At 44.6% G+C, this 27,557-nt stretch overlaps 1 protein-coding gene across 10 annotated transcripts in view; it reads right to left on the bottom strand.

Annotated features, from left to right (window-relative positions):
* The window catches only part of SRGAP2 (SLIT-ROBO Rho GTPase activating protein 2), a 236,138-nt gene that overhangs the window by 52,112 nt on the left and 156,469 nt on the right, over nt 1–27,557 (bottom strand). For 8 of the 10 annotated variants that reach the window (XM_059940413.1, XM_059940431.1, XM_059940459.1 and 5 more), the window contains 6 exons: nt 27,342–27,404; nt 19,071–19,286; nt 18,371–18,499; nt 10,554–10,778; nt 6,783–6,884; nt 5,590–5,787 (listed from right to left, as the gene is read on the bottom strand). In XM_059940413.1, the coding sequence (XP_059796396.1) occupies nt 5,590–5,787; nt 6,783–6,884; nt 10,554–10,778; nt 18,371–18,499; nt 19,071–19,286; nt 27,342–27,404 (933 nt within the window). The remainder of the gene's footprint in view (nt 1–5,589; nt 5,788–6,782; nt 6,885–10,553; nt 10,779–18,370; nt 18,500–19,070; nt 19,287–27,341; nt 27,405–27,557) is intronic. The other 2 variants (XM_059940422.1, XM_059940440.1) reach the window with 1 other exon arrangement.

The raw sequence follows: 27,557 nt of genomic DNA, 5'->3' as shown, positions 1-27,557 counted from the left end.
ATTAAAATAAATAACAATCTGATAAAGAGGTATGATGAATTAAGTTTTCGGGTTCCACTAAATCCTGAAGGATCAAAAACTGTGTCAAGGTATATGACCTGCATGCCTAATAGTGGAAACAGTGGTTGGAAGTTTTCCGTCTAGGTAAGCCGGGTATGGGAAGGTAAAAGCATCCTATTCGCACGCATGTCATTTATCACTTCCCTGTCCCGCCCATAAATCTGCGCTCATCTCTATGAGAGGTAAACTGGGAGAAGTAACCTGGGCTTTCCTGGGAGGAGCTTAGTTAGAAGGCTTCAGCTGCTGCTGTCCAGACACGCAGCGAAGGGAGCTGAGACAGCTGACGACAAGGGAGGAATAGGTAGCTTTTCAATGATTTCTGGAGGCCAGGGGGCTAGGAAAATAACTGTTCATGTGTAATCTCAAAATCCTTCCTTGGGCAATAAGGGTCACTTTCCTTATTTAAACCATGTCCCAATATTAGGTAATTAATTTTCTTTCATTCCACTCCCTGTACCGTGCTCCTCTCCTGAAACACCTAAAGGTAAAGTGATTACCTGGAGTTTTCCTCAGTGGAGGAAAAAGGAATGGATCATGGTCTATTCCAGATCACCAAAATGAAATCGAATTCCTAAAACACAGTCTGATTGCCACGCCCCCATAGGCCCCACCCCCATTTTACACGCAATATTATCAAAACTGAGAATTTTTTCCAAAAATAGGAAGGGAGGCAGGAGCCTATTGGGTGGTTTTGGTTTTTGCCATTGTAAGCCTTCAATTCAGTTTTTATGATCTCACTGATTTCTTTCTAAATAATTCCTAATTGGGTATTAACTGTCAGTGATGAGTTTTATTAATTGAAAAGGATTAGTATAATAATTTTTCTTTCTGAGCCTGCCCTCCCTGACAGACATTTTAGTTGCAGTAAAATGGAGAAGTCTGAGTTGGTATACTCTAGTTCTACCACTTACTAACTCTTCCAACCTTGGGCAAGTCACTTAACTCCCAGAATCTTAGCTTCTCCATCTGAAAAATGGGGATAATATCTTTTTTCACAAGGGTGTTAAAGATGAAATAAGATAACAAGCATGACTGTGATTGTTAACACAAGGACTGGCAACTAGCAGGTGCTCAGAAGTGTTCCTTATACAGAATCACCTGCTCAACCGAAAAACAGTCCTTCTCTAAACTTCTTTGCTTTGTGCTAATACTTAAGAAAGCTCAATCAAAGCAGGTTTCTGGACTTAAAAAAAAAAGTTAGAGGCACAAGAATGGTTTTCAAATTTAATTTAAAAATACCTCTTCTCTTTAAATACATTCTTTCCATGGTGGTATAAAACTCACGGACCTTGCCTAGGCCTTGAATTTAATCTGTGAACCCAAGGCCTTAAGTATCCGCTGCTGCCAGAAGGTGGGGTGGGTGGGAGGAGCGAGCTATGCCTAGCCAGCCCCGTGCACAGAGATACACAGATGTCATTACTGTGGCTGCTTCCCCACCATCCAAGCACGCTGACATTTCCCCTCCTCCCCGTCAATTTTTAAAGCAGGAAACAACTGTCAGACAGAATACATAATAGAGCAAACATTTCAACAGGAGCGTATCTCCCCACTTTAACTGACAGGGCAGGGGCATTCAAGCATTTGTACCTGCTTAGCACACATTTATCAAGTATCTGTTTATTCTTGGAGAATACCAAGATAAAAAAAGGTCTTGGACCTCACCAAGTCTAGCAGTCTTAGAGCACTCTCCATTCAATGGCCAAAAGAACTGGGTCCTCTCCAACCTCTTACCTTACCCGAATCTGTCCTCCCAAATTCAGGCAGTTTAGCTTTGTTTATTTTATCAGCTATAAGCCCTCCTTCCCCCATTTCATCCCCCATTCAAGAACCCCATACTCCAACCCCCATACAAGGAAATACCTATAAGGGTTTGACAGTACTTGGCTAAAAACAGTGAGCATTACTGCCTATGAGCAGGGAATTGGTTAAATAAATGATGGAACATCCATCCATACAATGGTATTCTGTGCAGCCATTACAAAAGGAGGCAGATCTTTTGGACTAACATTAAGATAATAGCCAAAATAAATTAAGTGAAAAAAGCAAAGTGAAGAACGGTATGGATGGTATACTTCTATTTGTATTTCTATTTATTTTATTTCCTTACATTTCTAATGTAATACTATTATATTAAAGGGTACATCAGTGGTTGTCTCCACACAGAATACCTCTGGAAGGACACAGAAGAAACTGGTTTCAATCACTGTCAGAGGGGAGGGGAAGTGGGAGTTGGGGATGGGTAGAGGCTTGACATTTTTCTGTATTCTCTTTTGAAATCTTTGCATCTTTTTTTAACACTTGCAATAAAAAGGCAATGGGAAAAAAGGTAGACAGTGCTGCATTGTTTGTTATAGAAGACAAGTGATACAAAGCCAAGGAGGTCAGAAAATGTCTTCTCACTTAGAGCAAAGAAGGGCAGAAAGCTGAACTGTTCCTGAGCCTTCCCCTCACCTCTGCTTCCTCAGCAGGGCATAGAGAAGGCCTGTGTCCTGAGACCAGGAGACCAGAAGATCAGAGCTCTGGTTTCAGCTCTTGCTGAGGACTTTAAACAAGCTACCCATACTTTTTGGATTTGGGGTTTTTTTTTTTAGTTTTTTTAAAAAAATCTTTCAAATGAGAAGGTTTGGTTAGATGATTTTTTAAAAACACTTCAAGCTTTAAAATTCCATGATTATTTCCCTGGGACTCTTGCAAACGACTGACATTTGTAGGTCATGCTTCAAATTTTCAATAGATGTCATGTGGGTAGATGAATCTGATGACAGCCGAGAGTGGTCAGAAAGCTTTCCTAGCAGCCCTCTGGGTCACTAGGCACACTACTAGGAGTGAAAGCCATGACAAGGGACCTCTTCCCAATCTTCCAAAAGAAGGCAACTTCTAGGATGCGCTACTCTGATGTCTTTGAAGGGCACAGGGAAACACATGGGAAACGTTTGTGGAGACAAAAGACTAAGAAAAGCACATCTGCAGTTGTGTTGGCTTTGTAGGGTTCGGCAAGCGCAGGCAGCTGTCCTGGGGAACATGCACGCCCCCTTTTCTTGAACGTCCATTTTGCCACCTCCCAAAAGTCTTTTTACCATGAACTATCTGATGCGTTCCAAACACCAATCACAAAAATGATGAACTCTCTTGTAAATCTGTTACTAGACAAGCCCAGACAAAAAAACCTTCCTGCTAGCCAAGGAAATTTGCACACAATTGTGATAAGTAGCATTACGGCCACAAAAGACAGGAAATGAGTTAGAGGACATCAGTGTATTCAGACAGAGGTGAAAGGATGGGTGGGATCTGGGAGGTCACCAGTTTGAATATGGTCATTCCTGCTCTTACTAAAGGTCAATTTTGAATACAAATGTTATAGCTTCACTTAAAGCCAAAAAGTAATTTCTGACAGTCTTAAATACCGATTTTTATGTCCAAAATTCTTATTTAATCTTGTTCTGCAATGTAACAAGATTGGGTCATTTAAGTAGCGTTATATCTAAGCAGTCCAGACAGACCAGCCAGACAATCCCAAAAGCCTCTCGAGGATTTAACAACCTCCTGAGATAAAGAAGCTTGGGGAGGTACACAGCCCTCACTATAGACAGGAAGTTTTCTTCATGTCTGTCCCAGGTATTTCATGCCTTCATGCTTTTGCACATGTTGCTCTTTCCTCAAGGAATGCCTTTCTCCTCTTGATTCACTCATTGCCTGATCAGCACAGAAGTTACTTTGTATGTAACGTTTCCCCAACTCCATTTATCCTGATTGCCATTCATGCACATGTGCATGTATGCACTTAACATTTTTTACATTTATTTTTTTTAATTACCCAAATCAACCTATTGTAATTGTATTGTAATTGTTTACATGCAGTAAAGAAGAAAGTTTTCCCTTCATAGGCCTAACTCCATCATTCTCCTCTTCATTTTATATTCTTAGCATTCCCAGCTTATATAGCACAGTGTCTGGTACATAGTAGATCCTTAATAAATGATCAATGAACAAGTTAATAATATTCAATGAATAAATTAATAGTGATGATGGGGATAATAAATTTTCAGCAATTTTGAGCACTCGCTACAAAACAGGCAATGTGCTATGCATTTTACAAAAATGAATGAATGAGCCAAAATGTCATTCCATTCTTTCTCTGTATAGATTTTAGTATTTTACTCATAAATGTATTAAAGAATGTTATAATGAAATGACTTAGGAAAATATTAATCATTTGTTAAATGAAAGCAGCAGATTATAAAACAATATGTACAACAGTATCCCATTTTTTATAATAAAATTATAAATATATGCTCACATCTGTGTGTACACATAGAAAAAAGCCTGGAAGAGAATATATTCTAACACTATTATTTCTAGGTTATTGGGATTATGGCTGATTTTTAGTTTCTTTTTACTTCCAGATTCTATATAATAAGCATGTTTTGTTTTGTATTACAAGAAAAAAAAAGTTATTTTAAAAGAATAATATTGTTAAATCACTCCCTTTCAACAGTCTTCTCCAGGACTCAAAAAAAAAATTTTTGAAGAATTCTGAGCTTAATTACGTGAAAAAACAGATTTCTTCTTTGAAGGAGATAGCAAATCACTAGTGTTCTTAATGGAGAAAGGGCAGTGTTCAAAGAAGAATTAAACAAATGTTTCCAGTTGGAGGAAAAATTCAATTTACTACATGCAGACTGTGTTTCTTGACTGAAAAACAAGTTAATTCCTCTCATTCAGAATCAGTATGCATATTCACTGGCTATATTTCCTCTCACATCTGCAAACTTAATTTCTTCTTTCTTAGTCGTCAGAAGATTAGGAAATAAATTTTAGTTCAGGCAATAAATCCTACTTGGCAAGCTCAAAATAACTTAATTATTAAAAAGTAGCACCAAAGACCAGCGAGCAACCTTCCAAAGGACTGTTAACACTACTTAAAAAAAATTGGGTCCATCTGTCTAAAAGAGGACTGGGAGATGCATGAATAACAAAATATAATGTTTTAGAATTCTCTGCAAACCAACAATGCTGCACATTACCTGTCCCTTTGAAGTTCAGCCATAATTATGAAAAATAATTTCCCACTTTAAATTATGTCATCATATCATATCAACTAGAAAAGATTACAGACTTTAAAAACAAGATATGTGTTAGCCAAAATATTTCAACGTAGTTCTCAAGAACCAAAAGATGCAGTCCCCCCTTTCACGACCCCTAGGGGTGAGAAGGAAACTTTCAAACAAAATCTTACTAGCTGGTTAAGAAAGTCTTCAAAAAAGAAAATATTCTTGGTAGTGTACTTGGGGCCATCCTTTCTCTTGGGGGTCCCTGTTAGATATACAACTTGTGTATATTTGTGTCTTTAAGTGTAGGGGTGGTCTCTGAACATGCCCAGATCCAAGTCAAGATATTCAAAGACTTGATATCCTGCAAGACACTTGATAAGATATCCTGCAGACACTTGACAAGGACACTGGGATCCAAATGGCCTGTGTGTGCTGCAGTGCCTAAAGATGATCTTTAAATGCCACTGAACCCCCTCACCGTGAAATAGAACTGCTCTGTCTCTTGCTGGTTGGCTCTCCTCTTGGCAATGCTGGGTTTGCTCATGAAGGTTTCTGAGACCGTGGACTTGACGGATTCCATAGAGTTGCTGTACTGGAAGCAATCGGACACATCAAAATCCTCGACGGTCACAATGTCCTGGATGGTCTGCAGAGTGGCCTCCATTGTCTTCTTTACCTGCCATGATAAGGGCCAACATAATGCATGAGGGGCAGGCTGCAAAACAAGAGGTGATGGAGAAGCTTGGAGAAGTGGGAGAGAAGTGGGCTGAGGAAGGAGGGAGGGGACTGTCAGAGGGTGCAGCTCTGCTTCCCATTGGACGGTGCTAAGTGAGTGATAAATATCACACGGACCCTACTGTCTCCAGTGAGGACCTAAAACCACTACTCCCTTCATGCTACATGCTTGACCCAGCTATTTAATGTTCACTTTTTAAATTTAAGATTAGCTCCTGGCTATGCTGGACGTGCTAAGGGAGAGAGGATGAAACAAATCCAAACCAACTCCATCATACAAAGAGCTGGTTAAAAATGTATGATGGGCCTGGTCCTGCAATGCCCCAGGTTCTGTTTCCTGACCTTCAACAAATGAATGAACCTGTTTGCCCATGTGCAAACTAAGTGACCCATCCCCAGGCTTTCCTGATCTTACTGGGGAAAGTTAGACTTACTGAGATGCCAGGTGAGAAGTCACGTGAGCTCAAAAGAAAGGAGCTGATAATTAATCATACTGCCTTTTTAACTGGTTGCTGAAAGCAAATACGTCGGGCCCAGAAGTCACCCTTTTCTAAGAGGATGGAGATGTTTGAAGTGTCAAAGTCAAAGGCCTCTGTTTGTTTGAAAATACTGGAAAAAGCCAGGCATGAGGGGGTGGTTTCAGAGACACAATATTGTTCACACAGCTGCCAAGTGCCATTTTGATTAAATGTGCAAAGGGGGGGAAAAAAAGCATTTTGCAAAAGCTCAAAATAGAGCTCAACCTTTGGCAATGCAAGAGCAACTTCCTGGAGTTCAAGGGCAGGATGTAGCAGAAGGGGAAAATCCAAGCCTACATTTGGCTAGGAAATGTTTGCAGCAGCCCGGACATTCTCTGCATGCTCCTTCCACCTGCTCCCAGACGGGCAGCAGCAAGAGGTTGGACAGGGAAACTCAGAGGGTGGTTCTGAGTCTCACCTCTTCGTTCTCAATCTTCAGGGTGGATAAGCGAGACTGCAGTTGTTGGCATCTCTGTACCAGCTCACTCTGGACGGGCTGCTGGGCACAGAGCTGGGAAGCCTGCCAAAAGAAAGCAATACTAGGTCAGGAAGGGGACACAGTTCTTTTGTCAGAGTCCCATTACTGTTAATAAAACTACTTATATTCAAGCTGTAAAGCTCACAAATTCTATGTTAAAACAAAATCCAAAGCCAAAGTGTGTAGACCTCTTCCAGGACCAAATAGCACAAGAAAGGAATGAGCAATGGAACCTGTTTGGAAAGATCTCTCTCTCTCTTTGGAGCCCACCTCCAGCCTGGTGCTTGGCAGGGACAGGTCTATACAGGGCCTGCGGCTCCAAGGAAGCTGGAGTTAGGGCAGAGAAGAGTGCCTTAGGCAGCCCAGCTCCAGATACACAAAGCTTTGGCACAGTGAGGACTTCCTGCCAGAGGTCCAAGTGGCCACCTCGCTGGCCCCTCCTTCATTCCCTGCTGTACACCAGAGTGAAAGCAGGAGAGAAGTGGGTCAGGAGGCTAACATGCCGCTGTTGGCAGCCAGCATGTGTTTATAAATCTGGGCCGTGCATGAGAGCTCTGACTCAATGAGAGAAAGCGTGAAGCCAGGAACAAGTCCATGGGCTTTGCTAGAGGGCCCCAGAGGGCACGGAATCTTGTGGAACTTGGCATTTTCAAAAAGCCATCGTTTTACTCCAGATCTTCACCAGATCTGTGTGGGAGAGAAGTCTGCCCTTCCTCCAAGGATCACTGTCAACAAGCTTCCCCCTGTGTGAGGGGATGGCTGAGCCACTGTCTCCTGATGGGCCCATGGTGATGGCATGGGCGTGAGGTCACCCACAGTCCCCAGGATGACCGATGAGGAACAGAAGGCTGGCAGATTGGGAGGCAGGACCACGTGGAGGCAGCTCCTGTCACCTTGCCACCACGTGTCCTTTAGCCTCTCGTCTGCAAAGAGACATCTGGATAGAACTGGCCTCCTCGTTCCCCAGCAACGAGTGGGCACATTCACATGCCCAAGACCATTCTCTTGCTTGAAAAGACAAAACCTCTGTTCAGATGGAGGGGGCTGGGACTTGACCTTTTCCTCCATTGGCTTTTAAGCTCTCAACTGACTTGACCTCCTCCCCCAGCTGAGAGGCTGGCCTGAGCCAGCTCTCAGATCTGAGGAGAGCTGACTTCATTCTGGCTCTTGGATAAGCAGACACAATGGAGAAAGCTCAGTGGCCAGGATGGGTTAGTGCCAATAGTGAAACTCTCTGGCTGCCTGATGTCACTGGTCAGGCATTCAGAGCCCCACAAGTCTCTGGGGGCACCAAGGGTAGAGCCAAGCACCTCCTCCTAGTACATCTGAGAGTGCTTGGCATCAATTCATGTGCTGAGTGCCCCAGAACACCAATCAGTGTCGGGCCTTGGCCAATTTCAGGGCTTCCGGTCAAAATGCCATCCGAACTTTGGCCCTAGTTCAAGGACTTCCAGGCAGCTCCCTCTTGTTGCCTCCACAGTCTACAGACAGCCCTCACTGACTGGGGATAGATGGCTGCTTTTCCACTCACATGAAGGCTAGGCTGGAATGCAAAACCTTTGCAAGATCTACGACTGGCCCTGGCCCCTGCCTGGCCCAGCCACTGATCAGCTATATCACACAAAGGGAGGCCCTAGGCAGAAGACTGAACTATTGATTTTTAAAGTAACTTCGACGTAGCAGGGAGGAATCATGGAGGGAAAACCACCTCTACACTAGTTTCTTTAAGAAGCAGCAGGGCTGCTGATGCATGCTTTGGCAGTGGTCCTCTATCGGGGTGCAAGGTAATGCATTCCAGCTGTGCTCTGGAGGATGGAAATGAGGCTCTGACAGGGCTAGGAGGGGGCCTGAGCACCCAGCATTTGGAATCCCCCTTTATGGAGACAAGCTGTTTGGCTTGGAAGGCATCTCAGTCAACACCAGAAAATGTATCACTCCACTCAGCTGGTCCCCAAGTTCCACTGCTTCTTGGGAAGGAATCTCTGTGGCAGCTGGAAAAGGGACTTGGAAGGCAAGTTTGACCAGAAGCCAGGGCAGGTGAGGAATGGGGCTTCCTGGGGCTTGGTGACACACCAATACACCCCCGTATTCTAATTGCACATGCTGCCATCTCACTTCCCCATCTGTTCAGATGCTGACATTTCCTAAGCCACAGCAATGGAAACAAACTGTAAATGGTCTGGTTTTCCCCAAGAAGGAGAGGAGGAAAGAAATCATCTTGATATTTTTGTCTTTAGGATAGAAATGTCCCACTCTCCATGGTGGCCTATTGATGACAGCAAATCCGCTGGTTACAGTATAACAGTTGTCATTCTGGAGGAGGGTTTTCTAAAAAGCATCTGGATGCTAATCTTAACGGAAGCACCACTCCCTTGTTGAAAGGGCATTGTTGTTTTTCCGTCACCCAGCATTCATTCCTCCTTCTTCTGGTAACTTTGGCCTGACTGTCCTTTGCGGGGAACGTTCCACTCACAACTCAGGCCATGTGCTTTGGATGGGGCTCTCCCCAACTTGGGGATGCAGTGTGTGACCTCCGCATAAGCCAATCAGCCGACTGCAGATACCAGCCACAGTGACTGGCTCAGGGATAAGCACGGCACCCAATCAGGACCAAGGAGACACAATGAGACTTTTGTGGGGGCTTCTAGGAGGGAAGCAGACACTCTTTCTGCTGGATTTCAATCTACAAGGAGATAAGGCTGGAAATATAGTCACCTTGCCCCCAAGGGATAAAAGCCTATTTGAGAATAGAGCCAACACACAGGATGTGAAGCAGAAAAAGAAAAACTAAGTCTTGATAAAATTCCCACTCCTAAACCCAACCATGCCTGAAGATCCATCTTGAGCTTTTCTATTATGTAAGCCTATACATCCTCCTGCTGATTTAACCCACAGGTCAAATGGTGGCTCCTACCCCAGCAATAAGATTCACTTTGATGTGTATGTACAACCACCAGAAGAGAAACCACAAGATTCACAGTAGTGAAAACCAAAGAGCTTCTCACTTCAGTTTATTTAGGCCTTTCTTGTTTTAGTCATCGGAGGTGAAAAGTCATAAACAGGGCCCCCATGTTCATGCACTGCTGCCTGGATAGCCATTCTTAGGGTTGACATCTTGGCTCCTGTCCTTTCTGTAGGTACCCATTCTTTTTTTGTTCAATACCCAGGCAAAACTATACCTTTTATCACAATCTTCTAAACCCAAGAAAATTTGATCCTTCAGAACTCTGCTGAGTGACAAAAGATCACGTCATCACCCTGCTTAGCCCTCCGTCCCCATCAGAAGCCTTTAGTATCTGGCCCCATCTCAGCTCTCACTTCTTCCAGCCTCACCACTTGGAGGCCTCCACCTCTCTCTTTCCCTTTTGCCATACTGAACTGTTAGTAGCTTTTAGAACACGCTGGCTGTTTTTCACCTCCCCTGATCCTGCTGGCCCCTCTGGGTGCCCCTCCCTGTGCATATTTCTAACTCTCAACTCAGTTGACTGTAAGCTCCCTGAGGGCTCCAAACCCCAATGTCTACGGTCAAGCCTAGTGGACAGCAGGCACCCAGGAGCTGTTTGCTGAATGGCTGGAATGGGCTTCACCCACCAGACATGAAGCCAGCCCCAGGCCTCGCCTTCCCCAGAATAACATGGCTTGAGTGCAGTAAATCTAGACACAAGTGAGCTCAAGCCCCTTGGGGATGTGTGGGTGGGAAGAGGGTCTCACCATGTCCCCCATGTGCGGCTGGAACTCAAACTTCATAGGTGGACAGAAGACATTGTTGTACATCTCCATGAGGCGCTGCTTGTCACTGGTGGCATCGAGGTTTTCTACAGCATTCTCGATGGCGTCCAGACCCTCGTGCTTTGACTGCTCCAGATTCAACTCAGCGGAAAGGAAGGTGCGTAGCGCGCGGTTCAGGCTGGCGTGGTAGCCTAAGTCACAGCACTGCTGTGGAACGGAGAAGGCACGTGAGCAAACCATGGACAGCCACAGGGCTTGGCGGAGGGGGAGGGTGGCCCCCAGGGCAGATCTGACCCTGTCAACAAGACTAGCTGTGCAGCCGGAAGAGGGCTGACCCTCCACGATCTGGGTGATATTTCTCAGTTCTTGACTCCTAGTTCGATATGGAGGACTCCTTAGAGGACTGTGAAGTGGGTGGAATGAAGAGGACTCATTGGGACAAAATGAAATTATGTAATTATGCTCTTCAGTAAACATAAAAGAGTTGGGAGTTAAGGAGAATATTCTTCTATTTTCAGGTTCCTCTGGGGATACCACTGTAGCACAATTCAACAATAAAAATATAGCCTGCCACTCTCTCAGGGTTACTGTGATTTAGTCACCATATACCAATCAAGCCAGGCCATTTCAGCATTCAGGTTCAGAAATCAGAGGTGGTGCAAGAGAACTCCAGGTGAGAGAAGAAACGAATGTGTGTGTGTGTGGGGGGGGGGGGGGGGCTGGGGGGGGCGGGGCGCTGACCCTACTGGTCATCAACCCCCGCCTCCGGCAAACTCCCAACATTTTAGGACAGGCCTTGCTTGTAGATTAGGATTGCTGTACTAAAGCTCCTGCTTGACAGCATTTATGAGATCAAAAATTTCTAAACATAAGCCTTACTGGGAAAATTCACATCATCTAAAGGATTCTGATTGAAGTAACATGGAAAAAAAAAGTGCTATGAAAGAGGCAATAGTATAAAAAAAACACTGGAAGTCAAGCAACCTTGGAAAAGCCACTCCCCATCTCTGAACCCGTTTCCTCAACTGTAAAATGAACAGATTTGGCCAGGTCAGTGGTTTTCGAGCTGTAGCCCAGAGCTCTATGGTTCTGTGCTCAGGCTGCCCTTGAGAAGGGGGTAACAGGGCAGCCCAACTAGCAGGACTTGGAGTCTCCTACCCCTGCTTCAACCAAACCAGCTCTGCTCTTTTTTTCTATTTAATATATTGGGATTCTGTGTAAGGCCTGGTTTGAGAAAGAAGTCTCCTGCTAGAGAAAAAGTCTGAAAATACTTGGACTAAATATAATCCCCGAGGCCCTCTTCAGCAATGGCATTCTGTAACTCTATGACAATATTCCCCATCCCTCCCAAAGGACCCAGAGATCCAAATTCCTTGGCCATCTTTTATCCCCTCTATTGCTTAAACAGCTTTGAGATCCAGAACTTGAGAAGAAATATCAGAGAAGAATCCATGGATAGAGTAAGACCATCTGCCTGATTGCCATTTCATTCCATAAGCAGGCATTAACTTAACTCTTCCCCCAGCCTTTCCCCCTCTTCATGATCACACTGGGACCAGCCACTATTGGGGAAGAAAAAGCATGTGATGTGCCTCCTCCTCCCAGCATCTAACAAGAAGCTCCGTGACAGAGTGCCTGTCGGGCTGGGCTCTGGATTCAGTGCCAGTGGGCCCTGGCAGGTGCCTAGCTGTGCGGAAGAACAGCATTTACAGCTTAACTAGAGGCGGAGGATGGAAAGACATTAAATTCAGTTGGGAGGGAAGCTAGACAAAAGCGGCTGATTGGGAGGCTGCACGTGCAGGGGCACTTCCTCCTCTGGGAGATGCTGCTGGTCTAGCCAAGCTTCCCTTGAACCTGTAAACCTTCCTGACTAGCTCTGTGTAGACCCTGATGATGAACTCCATGCCTGTAAGTCTGATGAACGGAAGTAACGCTGCCCACAGGGCTGAGCAGGTACGTGGGGGTGGGGGGAGCTTTTCAGTGCAGAAGAGAATTAGGGGGAGGCAGTCTTCGTAACCTTTACATATTTTTGGTAACTCTCCTTTCCTCTCCATTCTCACTCCCTCTACCCTAATTCATACTCTTATCATCTTACAGTGCTGTTTGCTTCACTGTCCTCAAATATGGCTTTTGTTACGCCTACTCCCTGCTGAAGAACCTATAATAGCTCTCATTTTTTTTCCAAAGTACCGTCCACCTTCCTCAGTTGGGAAATTTAAAAATGCCTCCAGAGACTTCCCTGGTGGCACAGTGGTTAAGAATCTGCCTGCCAATGCAGGGGACACGGGTTCGATCCCTGGGCCGGGAAGATCCCACATGCCGCAGAGCAACTAAGCCCATGCGCCACAACTACTGAGCCCACGTGCTGCAACTACTGAAGCCCGTGCACCTAGAGCCCATGCTCTGCAACAAGAGAAGCCACCGCAATGAGAAGCCCATGCACCGCAATGAAGAGTAGCCCCGTCTCGTCACAACTAGAGAAAGCCCCGTGTGCAGCAATGAAGACCCAACACAGCCAAAAAATAAATAAAATTAAAAATAATTTAAAAGCAAATAAATATTTAAAAATAAATAAATTTTTTTAAATGCCTCCATTTACTAAGTGTGCTTATTATGTGCCAGTGTGCTAAGAGCTTTATGTACATTCTACATTTTAATCTGCATAGTAACTCCAGTGAGGTTGGTATTATTTTAATTTTCCAGACTAGAAAGCTGAGGCTCAGTGAAGTTAAGCAAGGTCAATAGCCAGAACAAAGTGTAAGTTGTCTTCAGTCTGACCATCTAACATCATCTCCCTCTATTTTCTTCTTTAGACTCTTCTGTTCTAATCCAATGACATACTTTGCTCAGGGTCAAGTATTAGAAAACCATAGGCCTCAAATCAGCTGTATGACTGTAAGCAAGCTACTTAACCTTTCTGAGCCCCACATGGGGATAGCGCCAGACTCAGAGGTTGTTGTGTGGCTGATACACATTTAAACATATCTGGCACCATGCAGACACTTAAACAAACACCAATCACGAATATCTCCAAATCCACTTTCAGCTCCCAGCATTCTCTCCTCCTAAAATATTTCTTACTCCTTTCACCTGGGAACTGACCCAATCTTCAAGATCCAAATCAAATTCTCAGCCCCTAGGAAGCCAGCCAGCCCTGCAACTCTGGCATATATTGACCTTGGCCTCCACTCAGAACAACATTCTTCTGCAGCCCTCATGTGACACAGAATGACACTCCCTCATTCTGTGACTCGCCATTTCACATCGCCCCAACAGAAGGCAAGAGGGCTTGGCCAGTGTCTTGTTCCTTCTTTGCATCCCTCACCATTAGGCCTTGCTCATAGTAGGCATTTAATAAACATCAGTTGATTGACTGATGCCAGGAATACAGATTCTAGCCTCCCAGGAAATAATCTACTTAGGCTGAATACTGATCTAAGTCAAGTGGGCAGATGCGGCCCCTGAAGCCCTTTGTTTTACTTAGTCTGTATGGCCTTCGGAAGACATGGAACTTTCCTGGGCCAGTCCACTGTCTCTATTATATAACTGCTCTGTAGCTTCTCTGTGTCAGCGCATGGGGGTCTGACTCACAATGTGCCCTCAGGCTCCCCTATGCCTCCAGCCAACCAGGGAGATTCGGAATAGGTTTTCCAGAGTCTTGGCTATCCACATATCTGAAAGGGCAAGAGCCAGAAACTGAGGCTTCAACAAAGAAGCAACTTCTCGCAAGGTTAGGTAAACAGGATTTGAATATTTCATCCCTGTTCCCGGTAGAATCCCAGTGAGCAGAGGCAGCACATTATTTTGCTCACAATGGGGACAAAGTATGCTTTCCATGGCTTCTGATGAGTTCTGTGGCCATGCCGGGCTCCCCTGGCCATTTCTGGGTTATATAAATGTTTGATGAAAACTCTCTCAGGGGAAATCAAATTTTTATAAGAACTTAATGATAGCCCTTCCAGATGTGTGATGACTTGAACTGACAGCTCATTAACCCTTTACCAGCTGATAGTCTCACCCAGAGACTCTAGAGAAGGCCTAGAAAGGAAACACCCACTTCAAACTTCTACGGAAGCAAGAAATAATTGCCCTTAATAAAATGTCCTATTGAGAAAGCTGGGTTCCCTCCTGTCTGACTTGGGTGCACATGGTGTCACAGATTCTCTGCCCACGCACACAGCACTCACAACACTCCATGAGGACAATGCCCGGTTCTTCATTCCTCCATCTGCTCCTGGGGGAGAGAAGCACATTCCAAGGAGCCTGTGGTTCTTAGACTATCTCAAGTCACTTCTGAATATCTTTTTGGTCTGAAGTCAAGGTTTTCCTGGTGTGTGTCAGATGCCTCATGTAGATTCCTACAGTCTGAGATTAAATCTTATACTATATAATAAAAAGAAGTCAAGGGCTAGTCCTTGTGTCAATGGACTGACATCGACAAAAATCACTTCTTTCACTTATCCTCGATGCCTTAGCACACACTGAGCTTCGACACCGCAGGAAGGAGGCAGAATGGTGTCCGTAACAGATGGCAATGGACTGGCACAAGATTCATCCCACATCTTAAAGCAAGTTCTGGATACTGTCGAGATCAGAATGCCAAGGGACCCGGGTTCCCCACTCACCCCTGCTCTAACTGTTGGTTCATGGCCAAAGCGTCCTTTTGGCCATTTTTATGGCAACAGATCGGCAAGAAAAAGCAAGGAACTAACTGATACATGTAATAACATGGATGCAGCTCAAAAACATCATGCTGGGCAAATGAAACCAGATATAAAAACATATATACTATATAAAAATCCCATCTTTGTGAAGTTCTACAACAGGCAAAACTAATTCACAGTGAAAGAAATCAGAACAGGGGTCGCCTCAGGGTGTGGGATTGATTGGGAAGAGAAAAGAGGAACTTTCTGAGGTGATCGAAATATTCTACATCTTGATAGAGATGTAAGTTACAAGGGTATAGGATACTCCACAATTTGCAATTTAACACTTAAGTTCAGTCACTGTATGCAAATTAGATCTCAATGAGAACAGTGTTGAAAGGCATAAAAAGGAAAAAAATCTTGGCTTAGGAAATCATCTTCTTCCTCCTTCTATTCTTTTCTTCCTTCAATAAACAGATTATGTGCTCAGCTATGCAGTAAGCCCTATACTTATGTATGTATGTATTAAGGTAAAGAGGAGACTTGGTTCCTGCCCTCATGGAGCTTATAGAGACTAAAAGACATTCCTTTGTTCTTAGTGCAGTGGCTCTCAAACATTTTTGACCTCCAACTTACAGTAAGAAATACATCTTATATTGTCTCTCTCTCTCTCTCTCTCTCTCTCTCACACACACACACACACACACCCCAACACAATAGTTTCACCGAATAAAACTTAACCTTACTAGTATGATGCACCCTGATATTTTTGTTCCCATTCTGTTCTAGTCTATTCTACCCTAGTATAGTTTATTCATTAAAAAAATAAATAAATCAAACCCATAAAAATTATTTCATGACTCCTCTAATGGATCATGACCTACAGTTTGAAAAAACACTGTCCTAGGGCCTCCTGTGCTTAGCCCTGGTGCTGCAATTAGCCAGTTACATAGAAATGATTTGTCTGTATGTCTGTGAATACTTCTAGGGTAAGAACTACTTTATTCTTTTTGTACCCCTGATGCTGCTGAGCACATAGCTTCGTCCCAAGTAATACTTAATGAACATTTGTAGAGCAGAATAATGTAAACTTTTATAAAAAAAAGAGTAATTAATTTCACCTCAGGAAAAACACAAACAACAAACAAACAAAATAAAACAAGAGCAACTTTACTACCCATGTGGCCTGGAATGCTACCAGCCTGGACTTGCTCATAGTGACCTAGACCCATGCCCTGGCTGAGCACCACGGAGGCTGGCAGACTGCTTTTTCATGGCACCTCACACAGCATCCTGTGAAGACAGGCTCTTAACAAACTTCTTTTTTTTTAAATGATGAGAATAAGAAGTAAAATAGCTTGCTTCTTGGACTGATTTTAAAATACCCACTCACATTTGACGGAGGCTCTGTGGACTGTGCCTGACTTAGCAGTAGCCCCTCTCGTCCCCTGAGGTCAGGGTTTTGGTGAAAGGGGAACGAAAGCTACCCTGGGGGCAAAAGAAAGAGAAAAGGACAAACCAGTAGCAGAGGTGTGGCGGACCACCCAGGCTGATTTTTTTAATCGAATGTGAGATAAATAGCAGAAATTGAGCACAAGAAAGAAGTGATTCTCTTCCTCACGCTGAGAACAGGCCTCTCTCCCAACAGTGAGGAGGAGAAAGGATCCTGTCTAGGGTCCTGACCTCCACTGAAGGACAGTGTTCAGATTGGCATCAACAAGCAGAGAGAACAAAGCAGGGCCTGAACAGGGATCAGGGCTCCACTTCCCCAGCAAGACAATGACACCCAGGGCATTAAGGGGCTGAAATCTACTGACTCAAAAAGCCTTGGCTGAAGGGAGACATAAATCTGTATTTTAGAAACTTTCCCCAAGCAGCTCCAATGTGAGGCCAGATTTAAGTACCCAATGATGTAGCCCAATTCTTCAGTTTGCCAGAGGGTGGAGGGGAGACAAAGCAGAGTTCCAAACCAGTTCCACGACAAGCCCCAGATCACCCAGCTAGTTACGCAATGGTGAATCTTAGACCAGAACCACACATGACATTGTGAAGTGTGGCAGGTTCATTCGCGGAGAAACCAAGGTAGACAGGCAAGTATGTGAGGTCTGGCCAGAGGCTTGCAAAACCCAGCTGCTCCTTGCTGACAGCCAGAGGCAAATATCAGGCCTCGAGAGGAGACTGGCCAGGGTCTCCCTGAAGCCCTGGAAACTGGGATGCTTATGCTGAGTTGGCTGGCTCCAGGCCCCTCACTTTGATGACAGGAGAGAGAGGTGAGAAAGGGTGTACTTACGCAGCTGCAGTCAGGGCTGGCTCAGAACTGGGCCAGACTGGAGTTTGCAGGTGAGATCGATTGCAAGACTTAACTATAAGGTGTGAGGAGAAGCAGCAGGAGAAACAAGGCCAAGGTTGACCCATAAGGCCAAAGACAAAACCCTTATCCCTTGTGCCTGCCCCATGCAAAACACATGAGCCTCATATCCTGCTTCTCTCATCATATTTGTGCCACAGCGAGAAGTATGGGTCACATGTCAGAGGCATCTGGATACCTTCCGGACCAGGACTCTAATTTGCAGTTTAACTTTGGGCAGGAACCCTTTTGACCCCGACCTAGATGCCTTATCTACAAATTGGAGATAGTAATATTGATCCCAAAGGGTGACAAGACAACCAAATGAGATAATATTGAGAAATATTAAGTGCTATATAAATATAAGGTATGACATTCTAACACTTTAGCTCTTGTCACTCACTTCTATGGGCAAGTACCTGATCTAAGGGAATATTTCCTAGGAGACAGAAGTGCACAGTAGTTGTGAGCCTGGGTTTAGAAATCAGACCTAGGTACCAATTTTCCCTCTGTCACTGATTAGCTGACTCTGGGTAAGTCATCTAAACTCTCTGAACTTTAATCTGTAACAGTGGAGGTAATAATGCCTTCCTCCCAGGATTCCAGTGAGGACTGAATGAGAAAAATTATGAAGTGCTTTACCTGGTACCTGGTACATGGCAAGCCCCTGAGGGATCATGGCTACCATCTTCATAATTGTTCTCAAAATGCTTTAAGATGCCTGAGTAACAGAACTGGGGGACTCCTGACCAGATCTTCGAATCCAGGAAAGAGGTGCCCTTGTACCCTTGGCTTTAAGCACTTACATCAATAAGGTCAGACAGGTCGTGGATGTAGTACTTGAAGACAGATGCATTGGTTGCTTCCAAAGCCAGTAAGTACTCATTCCGGGCTTTAATGGCCTTCAGCTTATTCTCTGTATACTTGGCTTGGCGCTGAAAAGGAAACAAAAGTTCAATTTTACTTTTTTTTTCTTTTTTAAAGAGGGGAGATTGTTCTCTAAAAGATGAAAGTACAGTACATTCGAGAACCACAATTGTGCTGCTACTCCCTATGCTCATCTGCCTTAAATTGGGTACTAATTCTGTTTAATGAGATTCAAGGGCATAATGTAGATCAATCCAAGAAAGGTTAATGAGGCTCCCTACTTTAGATGCGTGTCCCACTTTGGTTCTATCTGTAAATTCCATTCTCCATCCTTACACCGCGACCCTGAAGGAGGTGTCACTATATCTGCCTCTGAACACCTGACATCTGAAGCCAAACCCTACGGTTCCCCTCCCAGGCTTAGGAAAGGCAACTACTGTTTCTTGTTTGTCTGCTACAGATGCCCAAGTTCTTCCAATACCTAGGATTTCTTCCAGGGCAGACAGCAAGGTCATTAGGCACTAAAGGAACCCAGAGCTTCCTTGTTTTGCTCTCCACAGGGTTTACTGGAAAATTCCTATCAGTCCTGACTTCCAGAGTGTTCCTCCCCAGCCCCTACAGTTGCCAGAGCCTACACACCTTCTCCTTCATCTTCTCGATCTTCTTCACTGAGCTCCTCCGGACATGCTTCTCCTCAATGCGGACGTTGGATGTGGAGTCAGGGGAGCGTGGGGTCTGCCGGTCCTCCTGCTTGACGGATTTTCCAATTTGCTTCTCCTCCTGCTTCTCCGCCTCCTTTAGCTTGCTCTGAGCACTGATGCTGTCGGCATTGTACATGTGATATGTCTTCATGACCTGTAAGACACCGCCCGCCCCCACCCCTAGAGGTCAAGCCAATGGGGTCAATTCTCTGTTTTACAGGCTAAGAGACTCAGCTGGACCTCTCCCCCATGAAGCAATATCCTCATATCCTTAAGTGCAAAATTCATACGGTTTGGTTCAGCAAACTTTCTATATGAAAGACCACTCCAAAGCACAGGAAAGCAGTATTTGAACTGAGCCAACATGTCTTATTATTAAAATGATTTTACGTCTTCCACCGTGATCATTTACTTCTATTTATTAACCTTTATAAGCATTTCTATTTTATATTGGCCAAGTAATTTCCATCAGTTAGTCATCTCACAAGACCAAGATGGGAAACACCACCACTCAGACCCCAGGAGCAAAGCCTTCCCGGGCTGTTTGGGACCCTGAAGAGGGCAGCACAGCCTGTGGAGTAGCCTATACTTTGGGGACTTTCAGATATAAAATGGGGAAGAGGAACAGCTCCAAACCCGCTTTCTACTGCCCTCATGTCCTAGGGATCTGTCTTTCGGCTTTATCCAGATCATACACCCTCTCTCACAGCAGCAGCAAGAACAAGGGCAGCTACCATTTACTGAGCACTCCTGGCTGTGTGCCAAGTGCTACACACACATTTTCTCATTTCATTCTTGTAGCAATCCTGTGATCTAGACAACAACCCCATGAAGACGGTAAACCTGCAGAAAATTTCAGGTAAGAGCCTAAGAAGGAACAAAATCCACATCAAATGAAACTGGAGTTGCCACAGAAAGGAAGTAGTATCAAAGGAGAGGACACAATTTTCCAATTTTCCTTCAAAGCAACTGTCTGGGAGTCTGGTCCCTTTTCCTAATGAGGAGGCTGGAAAGCCTGGGACCTATGTTCATTTCCTCCCAAACGTACTACTTCCAGCCACCAGGTGCCTGCTCCTTCCTGCTGGAGCTCTCTGTTTCCACACAGGGAGCCTCTTCTTCTATCTGGAAATTAAAAATGCTTGATAACAAACCAAGCAAGCTGAAGTTCAAGAGTGCTGACATTTTGATGCCATGAGAGGGAGAATTAGAGAGTGTAGGGGTTGGGGTGTATGTGTGTGTGTGTGACGGGGGCGGGGAGTGACTGAACAACAGAGGAGAGCCAGGGTGTAATACTAATAATAATCTCTATCAGTACACGCTGTGTGTCAGGGGTCTTATGTACGTCACCTCATTTAATGTTCACAACAAGTCCGAAGGACATGCTATTATTTCCACTTTTAAAGATGAGGAAGCTGAGGGACTCCTCTGGTGGCGCAGTGGTTAAGAATCCACCTGCCAATGCAGGGGACAAGGGTTCGAGCCCTGGTCCAGGAAGATCCCACATGCCACGGAGCAACTAACCCCGTGTGCCACAACTACTGAGCCTGCGCTCCAAAGCCCTCGAGCCACAACTACTGAAGCCCGCGCACCTAGAGCCCGTGCTCTGCAACAAGAGAAGCCACCGCAACGAGAAGCCCGTGCACTGCAACGAAGAGTAGCCCTCACTCGCCGCAACTAGAGAAAGCCCATGTGCAGCAACGAAGACCCAACAGAGCCAAAAATAAATTAAAAAAAAAAAACAATATAAAGATGAGGAAGCTGAGACTCAAAGAGATTAACTATCACACCCAAGGTCACACAGCTAGTAAATGAATCAGAATCAGGATTCAAACCCAGGATTGTCAGACCACAAAGTCCACATTTTTAGCCACTAAGCACCAGTGTCTCTCCTCTGCCTATGACTACGGCTGGATTAGTTGGGAGGAAAGGCTAAATTTAGTCAAGAGAGGCTTAAAAAGAGAATCTGGTTTCGTTTATAAATGTGAGTTAGAGCAGTAGGCTCAAATGGGGGCTAACTTGGCCCCCGGAGGACCAATGCCTGGAGACATTTTTGACTGTCACAACATTATCTGGCCCCAAATGCCCATGGTTCTGAGGCTGAGAAATCCTGGGTTAGAGGGATTTTGTGGTTATGTTCCTCTCTTAGCTGGAGGTGGAGGAAAGAGTAAAGAATACTGGGACACTGACAAAATCAAAGTACTTTAGACTTTAAATAATGTCTCATTTTCGATGCAGAATGCTTTAAATCAGCTTCACCTTATTCTGAACCTGACATCATTTCCCATAAGTATAAGACCTACTCTGTATATTCTGTACACAGGAGAAGCAATATTTAACAACTGACAGCATTAAAAACCTTCCTAAGTAATTCAGTCTTTCCAGATTGACTAAAAAGCAAGAAAGAGGCATCTGTCATCCTGGCTGAAGAAGGGCAGATAGGAGGCTCCTTTTTCTCTTTTGACCTGAATGTGACCAAGGGATTCAAAAGTTTGAGTGAACAGTTTTAAAAGTGAATTGATTTTAAGAAAGTGATTTTTTATTCCATGAAGATGCATAATAAATAAAGAAGAAACACTATGAATGAACATGAGAGACAAAAAAAGGGGTCAAAGGAACAGTGTCAACAGGACAATAAATGAAGTAATAAAAATCAACAATTTATATTACTCCTTTCCCCTAAAGAACTTAAAGAACTTGCTTTAAAAGAGTAAAACACTACCTCATCTAAGAAACTATAAATTCCTAAGGGTAAGCACCACTTCTTTTGTGTTTTCCTTTCTGCTTCACAGTTAAGAAATATGTACACAGTAGTAGTTTTACAATCAATGTGGTTGCCCAAATGACTTAATGACACTGAATCTCTCCTCTTTGCAAATACAGAAGTATAACTAGTGTCTTTCAACTCAAGGGAAAACTAGGTATCCTGAGGCTGAAGCTTGAATAACTGATGTCAAAACAAGTGGAGAAATAGGGAAGTCAAGATAGGAGTTGGAGAAATATATATAGTGAGGCAAAACAAACTAGGGGAAAAACTCAGAAGTCTAAATTCGCAGTTCTACAAAGGAATTCACTCTACTTTGAAAAACTAAATATTGAATTCATGCTCTAGCTCTGCTCTTCCCCAAGCCACACTAGAATAATAGAAACGAGTTCTTTTATTATTATTTTTTAGGTATAAACTGAGAAAAACAAAAAGAATGAAAGCAGAAGATGAAAAGGGGAGGGGCAAGTAGTTACTGACCTACTGAATCCTAAACCAAAAGTAGGGAGAGGCACGAAGCAACCAGTAAATCACAGAAGCCCTCAGAGGAGTTGGTGGCAGTGGGACGAAGGTGGAGCTAAAAACAAGAGAAACTATTGAGCACCTGAGAACAGTTAGACTCCCAGACCCCATCCCCTCCCCCTCTGTGGTGGAAGACTAGAGGTTTATTTTCTATGGTCTGGGGACACCAGGCTCAGCTGAAGATAGGGGTACTGAACTTAAAACAGGAAAATTCTACACTGAATGTTGAGATGGCCAGGCCTCTTCATGACTCAGCCCCCAGACACAGGCAGGAGATCAGAAGAGCCTTATCTGAGGAATCTGCCCATCTGATATAAAAGATCTACAAATACTGATATCAGGGCTTCCCCATGGACACAGTCCAGTCAGATCACCCTACAGTAAAGACCACAGTTGACACAGAACTTCCAAGCAGATTTTTAGTGTCTCACTTTAAAATATGAGCAGGCAGCAAAAATTACCAAACATTTAAGGAAAATATCTAACGTGAAAGACCAAGACCAAAGCAAACAATTGAGAGTTAACAGAAAGTACACAGTAAGAAGAAAACTTCAAAAATAATCCATCAGTAATATCCTCAGAGAGATCAATGAGAAATGAAAAGACATTGCATCATGAAACAAGAGCAGGATACAGCAAAAAAGGAATATTTAGAGAACAATAAAAGAGCTCTTGGCAATTAAGATTCAATTCAAATATCTCTCCAAAGAGCCTGACTTCATGCCCTTCTTCTGTGTAGACATGTGAAAGATTCATCACCTCGTATTTTACTTACTGCTTTTGCTTTTCTGTCTCTTCTATTAAAACTAATGCCTTGAGTTCAGGGACATCTCTTATGTGTCTGAGTGCTGAAGACAAACAGGCAGGCAGAGGGGGGGCACTATTAACTGACAGTGTTTCAAGGGAGCAGGTGCTAAATTCCAGTCTGAAGTGGCTCTGCAGACAGCTGCTGCACCAAATCAAGGGGACATATATTCACGGGGAGGACAGAAGCTTGAAACCTCTGGGGCAACAACAGCTCCAGTGTCCCAACACCTTTTCTTTCTTTCTCAATTCTAGGGCTTCCTTGGCTCTTCCTACTCAGCCAGTCCACGTGGCTCAGTGCCTCCACCTTCAATCCTTTCTATGGGACCTTGCTGGGCTTCTCCAGATACAGCCTCTGAGTATAACTGAGGCAGAGAATTCCGGAGTTCTTTTCCGGAGTTCTTTGGGAAGCAGTGTGCTCTGACTTCAAAGGCATTCCTGATTCATCAGTCAGAAAATGAAAACCACTTATGCCATGGCCTGTAAACTAGCCAGCCCATTAGGGGGTAAAAAGCACGTGGAGGAGAATGCTCACTGGGACTGCTCTCTGAGAGCAGCTGTGGCAAGCGGCCCCTGGCACAGAGTGCCAAGTCAGGAAAATCAAAGGCCTTTCAGGCAGATAAAAGGAAGGTACAGAGAGGCAGCTGGCCCCTTATGGTGAGAGTCTGGGCCTCTCACCCAAAGGCATCTTTATTTGGGAACACCTGGGTCCTGCCCCTTGGATCATCAAGGTTCAAAAATACCTAAATTATCAACCCGTAGGTGATCAGTCTCCCAAAAAGAGGTATTTGTGGGCATTAAGGGCAGATACAAGGTAAGAAGAGCACTGAATACGGTGGGTCTTTACATCCTTGATTTCCTTTATCCTATGCCCACGAATAACTTCTATTGCTTATAGAGGCCCTTACTGAAGATCAAATAAGGGGAAAGTTCCTTATAAGAAGTCCTCCCAGGCCTCCCTGGTGGCACAGTGGTTAAGAATGTGCCTGCTAATGCAGGGACACGGGTTTGAGCCCCGGTCCAGGAGGATCCCACATGCCGTGGAGCACCTAAGCCCGTGCGCCACAACTACTGAGCCTGCGCTCTAGAGCCCACGAGCCACGACTACTGAGTCCATGCGCCACAACTACTGAAGCCCTCATGCCCTAGAGCCCACGCTCCGCAACAAGAGAAGCCACCTCAGTGAGAAGCCCACGCACTGCAACGAAGAGTAGCCCTCACTCGCCGCAACTAGAGAAAGCCCACATGCAGCAACGAAGACCCAACGCAGCCAAAAATAAATAAATAAAATAAATTTATTAAAAAAAAGAGAAAGAAGTCCTCCCTTGTTCCTTTCTTAACTCCACTGAGAGAGGCAGAGACACAGAGAGAGTATATACAGCAAGTATCTCCTAAAAGCCAGCATACAATAGTCCCAAGTTCCTACTTGATGAAACCACTGTCCCATATAGGGTGACCGATCATCCTGGCTTACTCAGGACTTTCCTAGGCTCAGCACTGAAAGTCTCATGTCCCAGGAAAGCCTTCAGTTCCAGGCAAAACAAGATAGTCAGTCACCCTAATGCCATGGTGCCTTTCTCAGACTAGTCCTACACTTACCTCACCCTCCAGAAGAAACAACTCATCATTCTATTCTCTGAACTTTCTAATGGCCTATAGAATCTGCAAACTCATCTGACCCTTAACTATAGTCTGATATTTCATGAAGCATGACTCCCCCAAACTCCCCACCCCCAAGGAAATGGAGACACCAGCACATGGAGTATGTGGAGAGCGGGCTCAACAGAGGTCGGGAGCATCCCCTAAGATCATATAGCTGGTGGAGACTGGGTAGAATTTGGGTTGCCTAATTCAGGAGACTCTGGTCATTAGACCAGGGTTTGTCAGTCTTAGTACTATTGACATTTTAAGCCAGACAGTTCTTTGTTGTGAGGGCTGTCCCGTGCATGATAAGATTTCAGTTGCACCCTGACCTCCAGCACCCTCTGCTCCAGCTGTGACAGTTACAAACATCTGCAGACATTTCCAAGTGTCCCCCTGCATGAAAAAATCCCCCTGCTTGAGAATCACTGCACCAGACTGTTCTGCCTTCTCTGGAACTTTCCAGTGCTCTCTACTCTTTTTTCTCTTCCCATTGCCTACTAGAGGAAAATGTCAAATTTTTGTTTGGGCCTTGGATAGATTCTAAGAGTGTGTACTAATTCACCTAATGAAAGGGGACACCAAGCCCAGCCAGTTCTTGGTTTGCACACTAATGGGAAGACTTTATGCTCTGCGTGGACTATGGCCTCATGGTGGCCAGTGAAGTCCTGGGCAACTTCGGATGGCCTGGAGACTATAGCCCAAGGTGCCAGCTCGGCCCTCCTTAGAGCAGTGAGTTCCAAGGTTTTTTTTCTCACTCCAACACATATTATGCCTTTTCACTTACTTATTTTTAAAAAAAAAAAAATCAGCATATTAGGAGATCTAGAATTCAGAGGAAAGCTAACAGGTCCCTAGATGCTGCTCTTCCTCTGCTGCCTCAAGTCCCGCTGCAGACGTGGCACACTGGATTTATACTGGTTTGCAGTTTGCTGATTACCCACCTGACTCTTCCCCAGAAAGGGCAACAGCAGAGGCCCAAGATGCTTATGGGAAAACAAAAGGATTCATATAATGACTACATGTGTCATTTTCTATCTTAGTGAATTATTTGCCAGGAGAAAGGAGTAGTAGCTCTTCTTCGTGCCTAGATGATGCTCTAAAAATACATAAAGTGCAGAAGTAAAGCATTTAAAAGACCAGAGTGTTCAGGAAACTCGTCCAGTCTGAAAAAGGTTCACGTCAACATGCTCCTATTTTTAAACAGCCTTAACTTCATTTGAAAGAAATGAAAACTTGGGAACTGAACCAAAGGGAACCATCTACCTACTTGGCTTCAGAGTAGAAGAGTCACAGAGTAGAAATTGCAAACAAACTGAGCGTCACTGGAGATAAAGCTGATGACCACTCTACCCTATTTACTTGCTTAACAGTTGCCATGACAAAGTGGCCACACCTAGGCTTTTGGATCAAGAACATGGAATTCTCTGATCCCAAATGCCTGTGATACATGTCGCCACTGCCTGTCTTCCTGTGAATTTAAAAAAAGAAAGAAAGAAAGGAAGGAAGGGAGGGAGGGAGGGAGGAAGGAAGGAAGGAAGGAAGGAAGGAAGAAAGAAAGGAAGAAAAAGAAAAAATGCAGTGAATAAGCAAGTAAACACAGGAAATCAATTTCACTTCCAAAACAGGATGGGGCAATCCTGGAGAATGACACCAAGGCCTGGCACAGCCCAGCTGGAGAAGGGGGCCCTGAAAGGCTTTAGCTGCACAATAGGAATATTCCCTATAGGGCAGCAGGCATTTCCTTGGTGTGCGTGTTTGTTTTAAATTATAATTAACGAAACACGGCTGGGGGGAGAAACAGCCACCACCACCTCCCAGTGCATGAAGAAACGCGCATCAGCCACAGGCGTCATGTGCCTGAAGCGCCAGTCACTTCAGAACAAGTTGTGTTTCCTTCTCCAAACCCGAAGCCTGGCCCTTCACTGAGGTGTGGCCTTTATAAAGCCCCAGGGAGTCGATGCAAAGCTCTCTCTGCCTGAACTGGTCCCTTATGTTAAGGGCATTTAGGACTCTGCGTCCCTGTAGAGCACTCGTTCTAGTCTCAAACCAGGAAATCAATCCAAGAACTGATGCAAAACTTTGAACAATAGGTCCTTTCCAATAGGGCGAGTATCATTCATGGAGCAATGCAAGCTATGTTCCTTGCCATTAGGTTCGGGGGTCCCTGGTTTGCTGTTAATGAGGGTCAGTTGTGCTGGTGACCTAGGCCTTGGCTGGTCTCTGGTGATAATGCCCCCAAAGAAGCCAGAGTTAGCTTGCACAGCTGAAGAGAGATCTTATTTTGAGAAAGTGTCTTTGGGCTCATTCCAGTTTGAAAATAAGAGTGTGAAAAAAAGAGATGGGTGAAGTCATCCCTAGCGGGGACTATGCATGTCCTCAACCTCAGCTCAGTTCTGTTGCTGACGTGAGTATGGCCACAAGCTGCCAAATGCTGCTTCCCTCTGCTTGTGAAAGAGCCAAGCAACCCAGCTGATTTACCGAGTAGAGCTCATTCAGGACCTTCATCAAATCATCTTGGAGCTGCTGGCCGACTTCTTTACTCTGCAAAGAAAGAGGAATGAAGGTTAATTGGGAAACAGAAGGAGGGAGGAGGGGGCAACAAAGGCAAGGGCAGCACTGGCTCTACAAATAACACAGACTCAATTAAGGCCCATTATTTAACCCAGCAAATCAGATAATCACTCCGATCAGACC

The sequence above is a fragment of the Balaenoptera ricei genome, chromosome 1 (assembly GCF_028023285.1).
Source record: "Balaenoptera ricei isolate mBalRic1 chromosome 1, mBalRic1.hap2, whole genome shotgun sequence".
Classification (NCBI taxonomy): Eukaryota; Metazoa; Chordata; class Mammalia; order Artiodactyla; family Balaenopteridae; genus Balaenoptera; species Balaenoptera ricei.
This window is presented reverse-complemented; position numbering and strand designations above follow the sequence as displayed.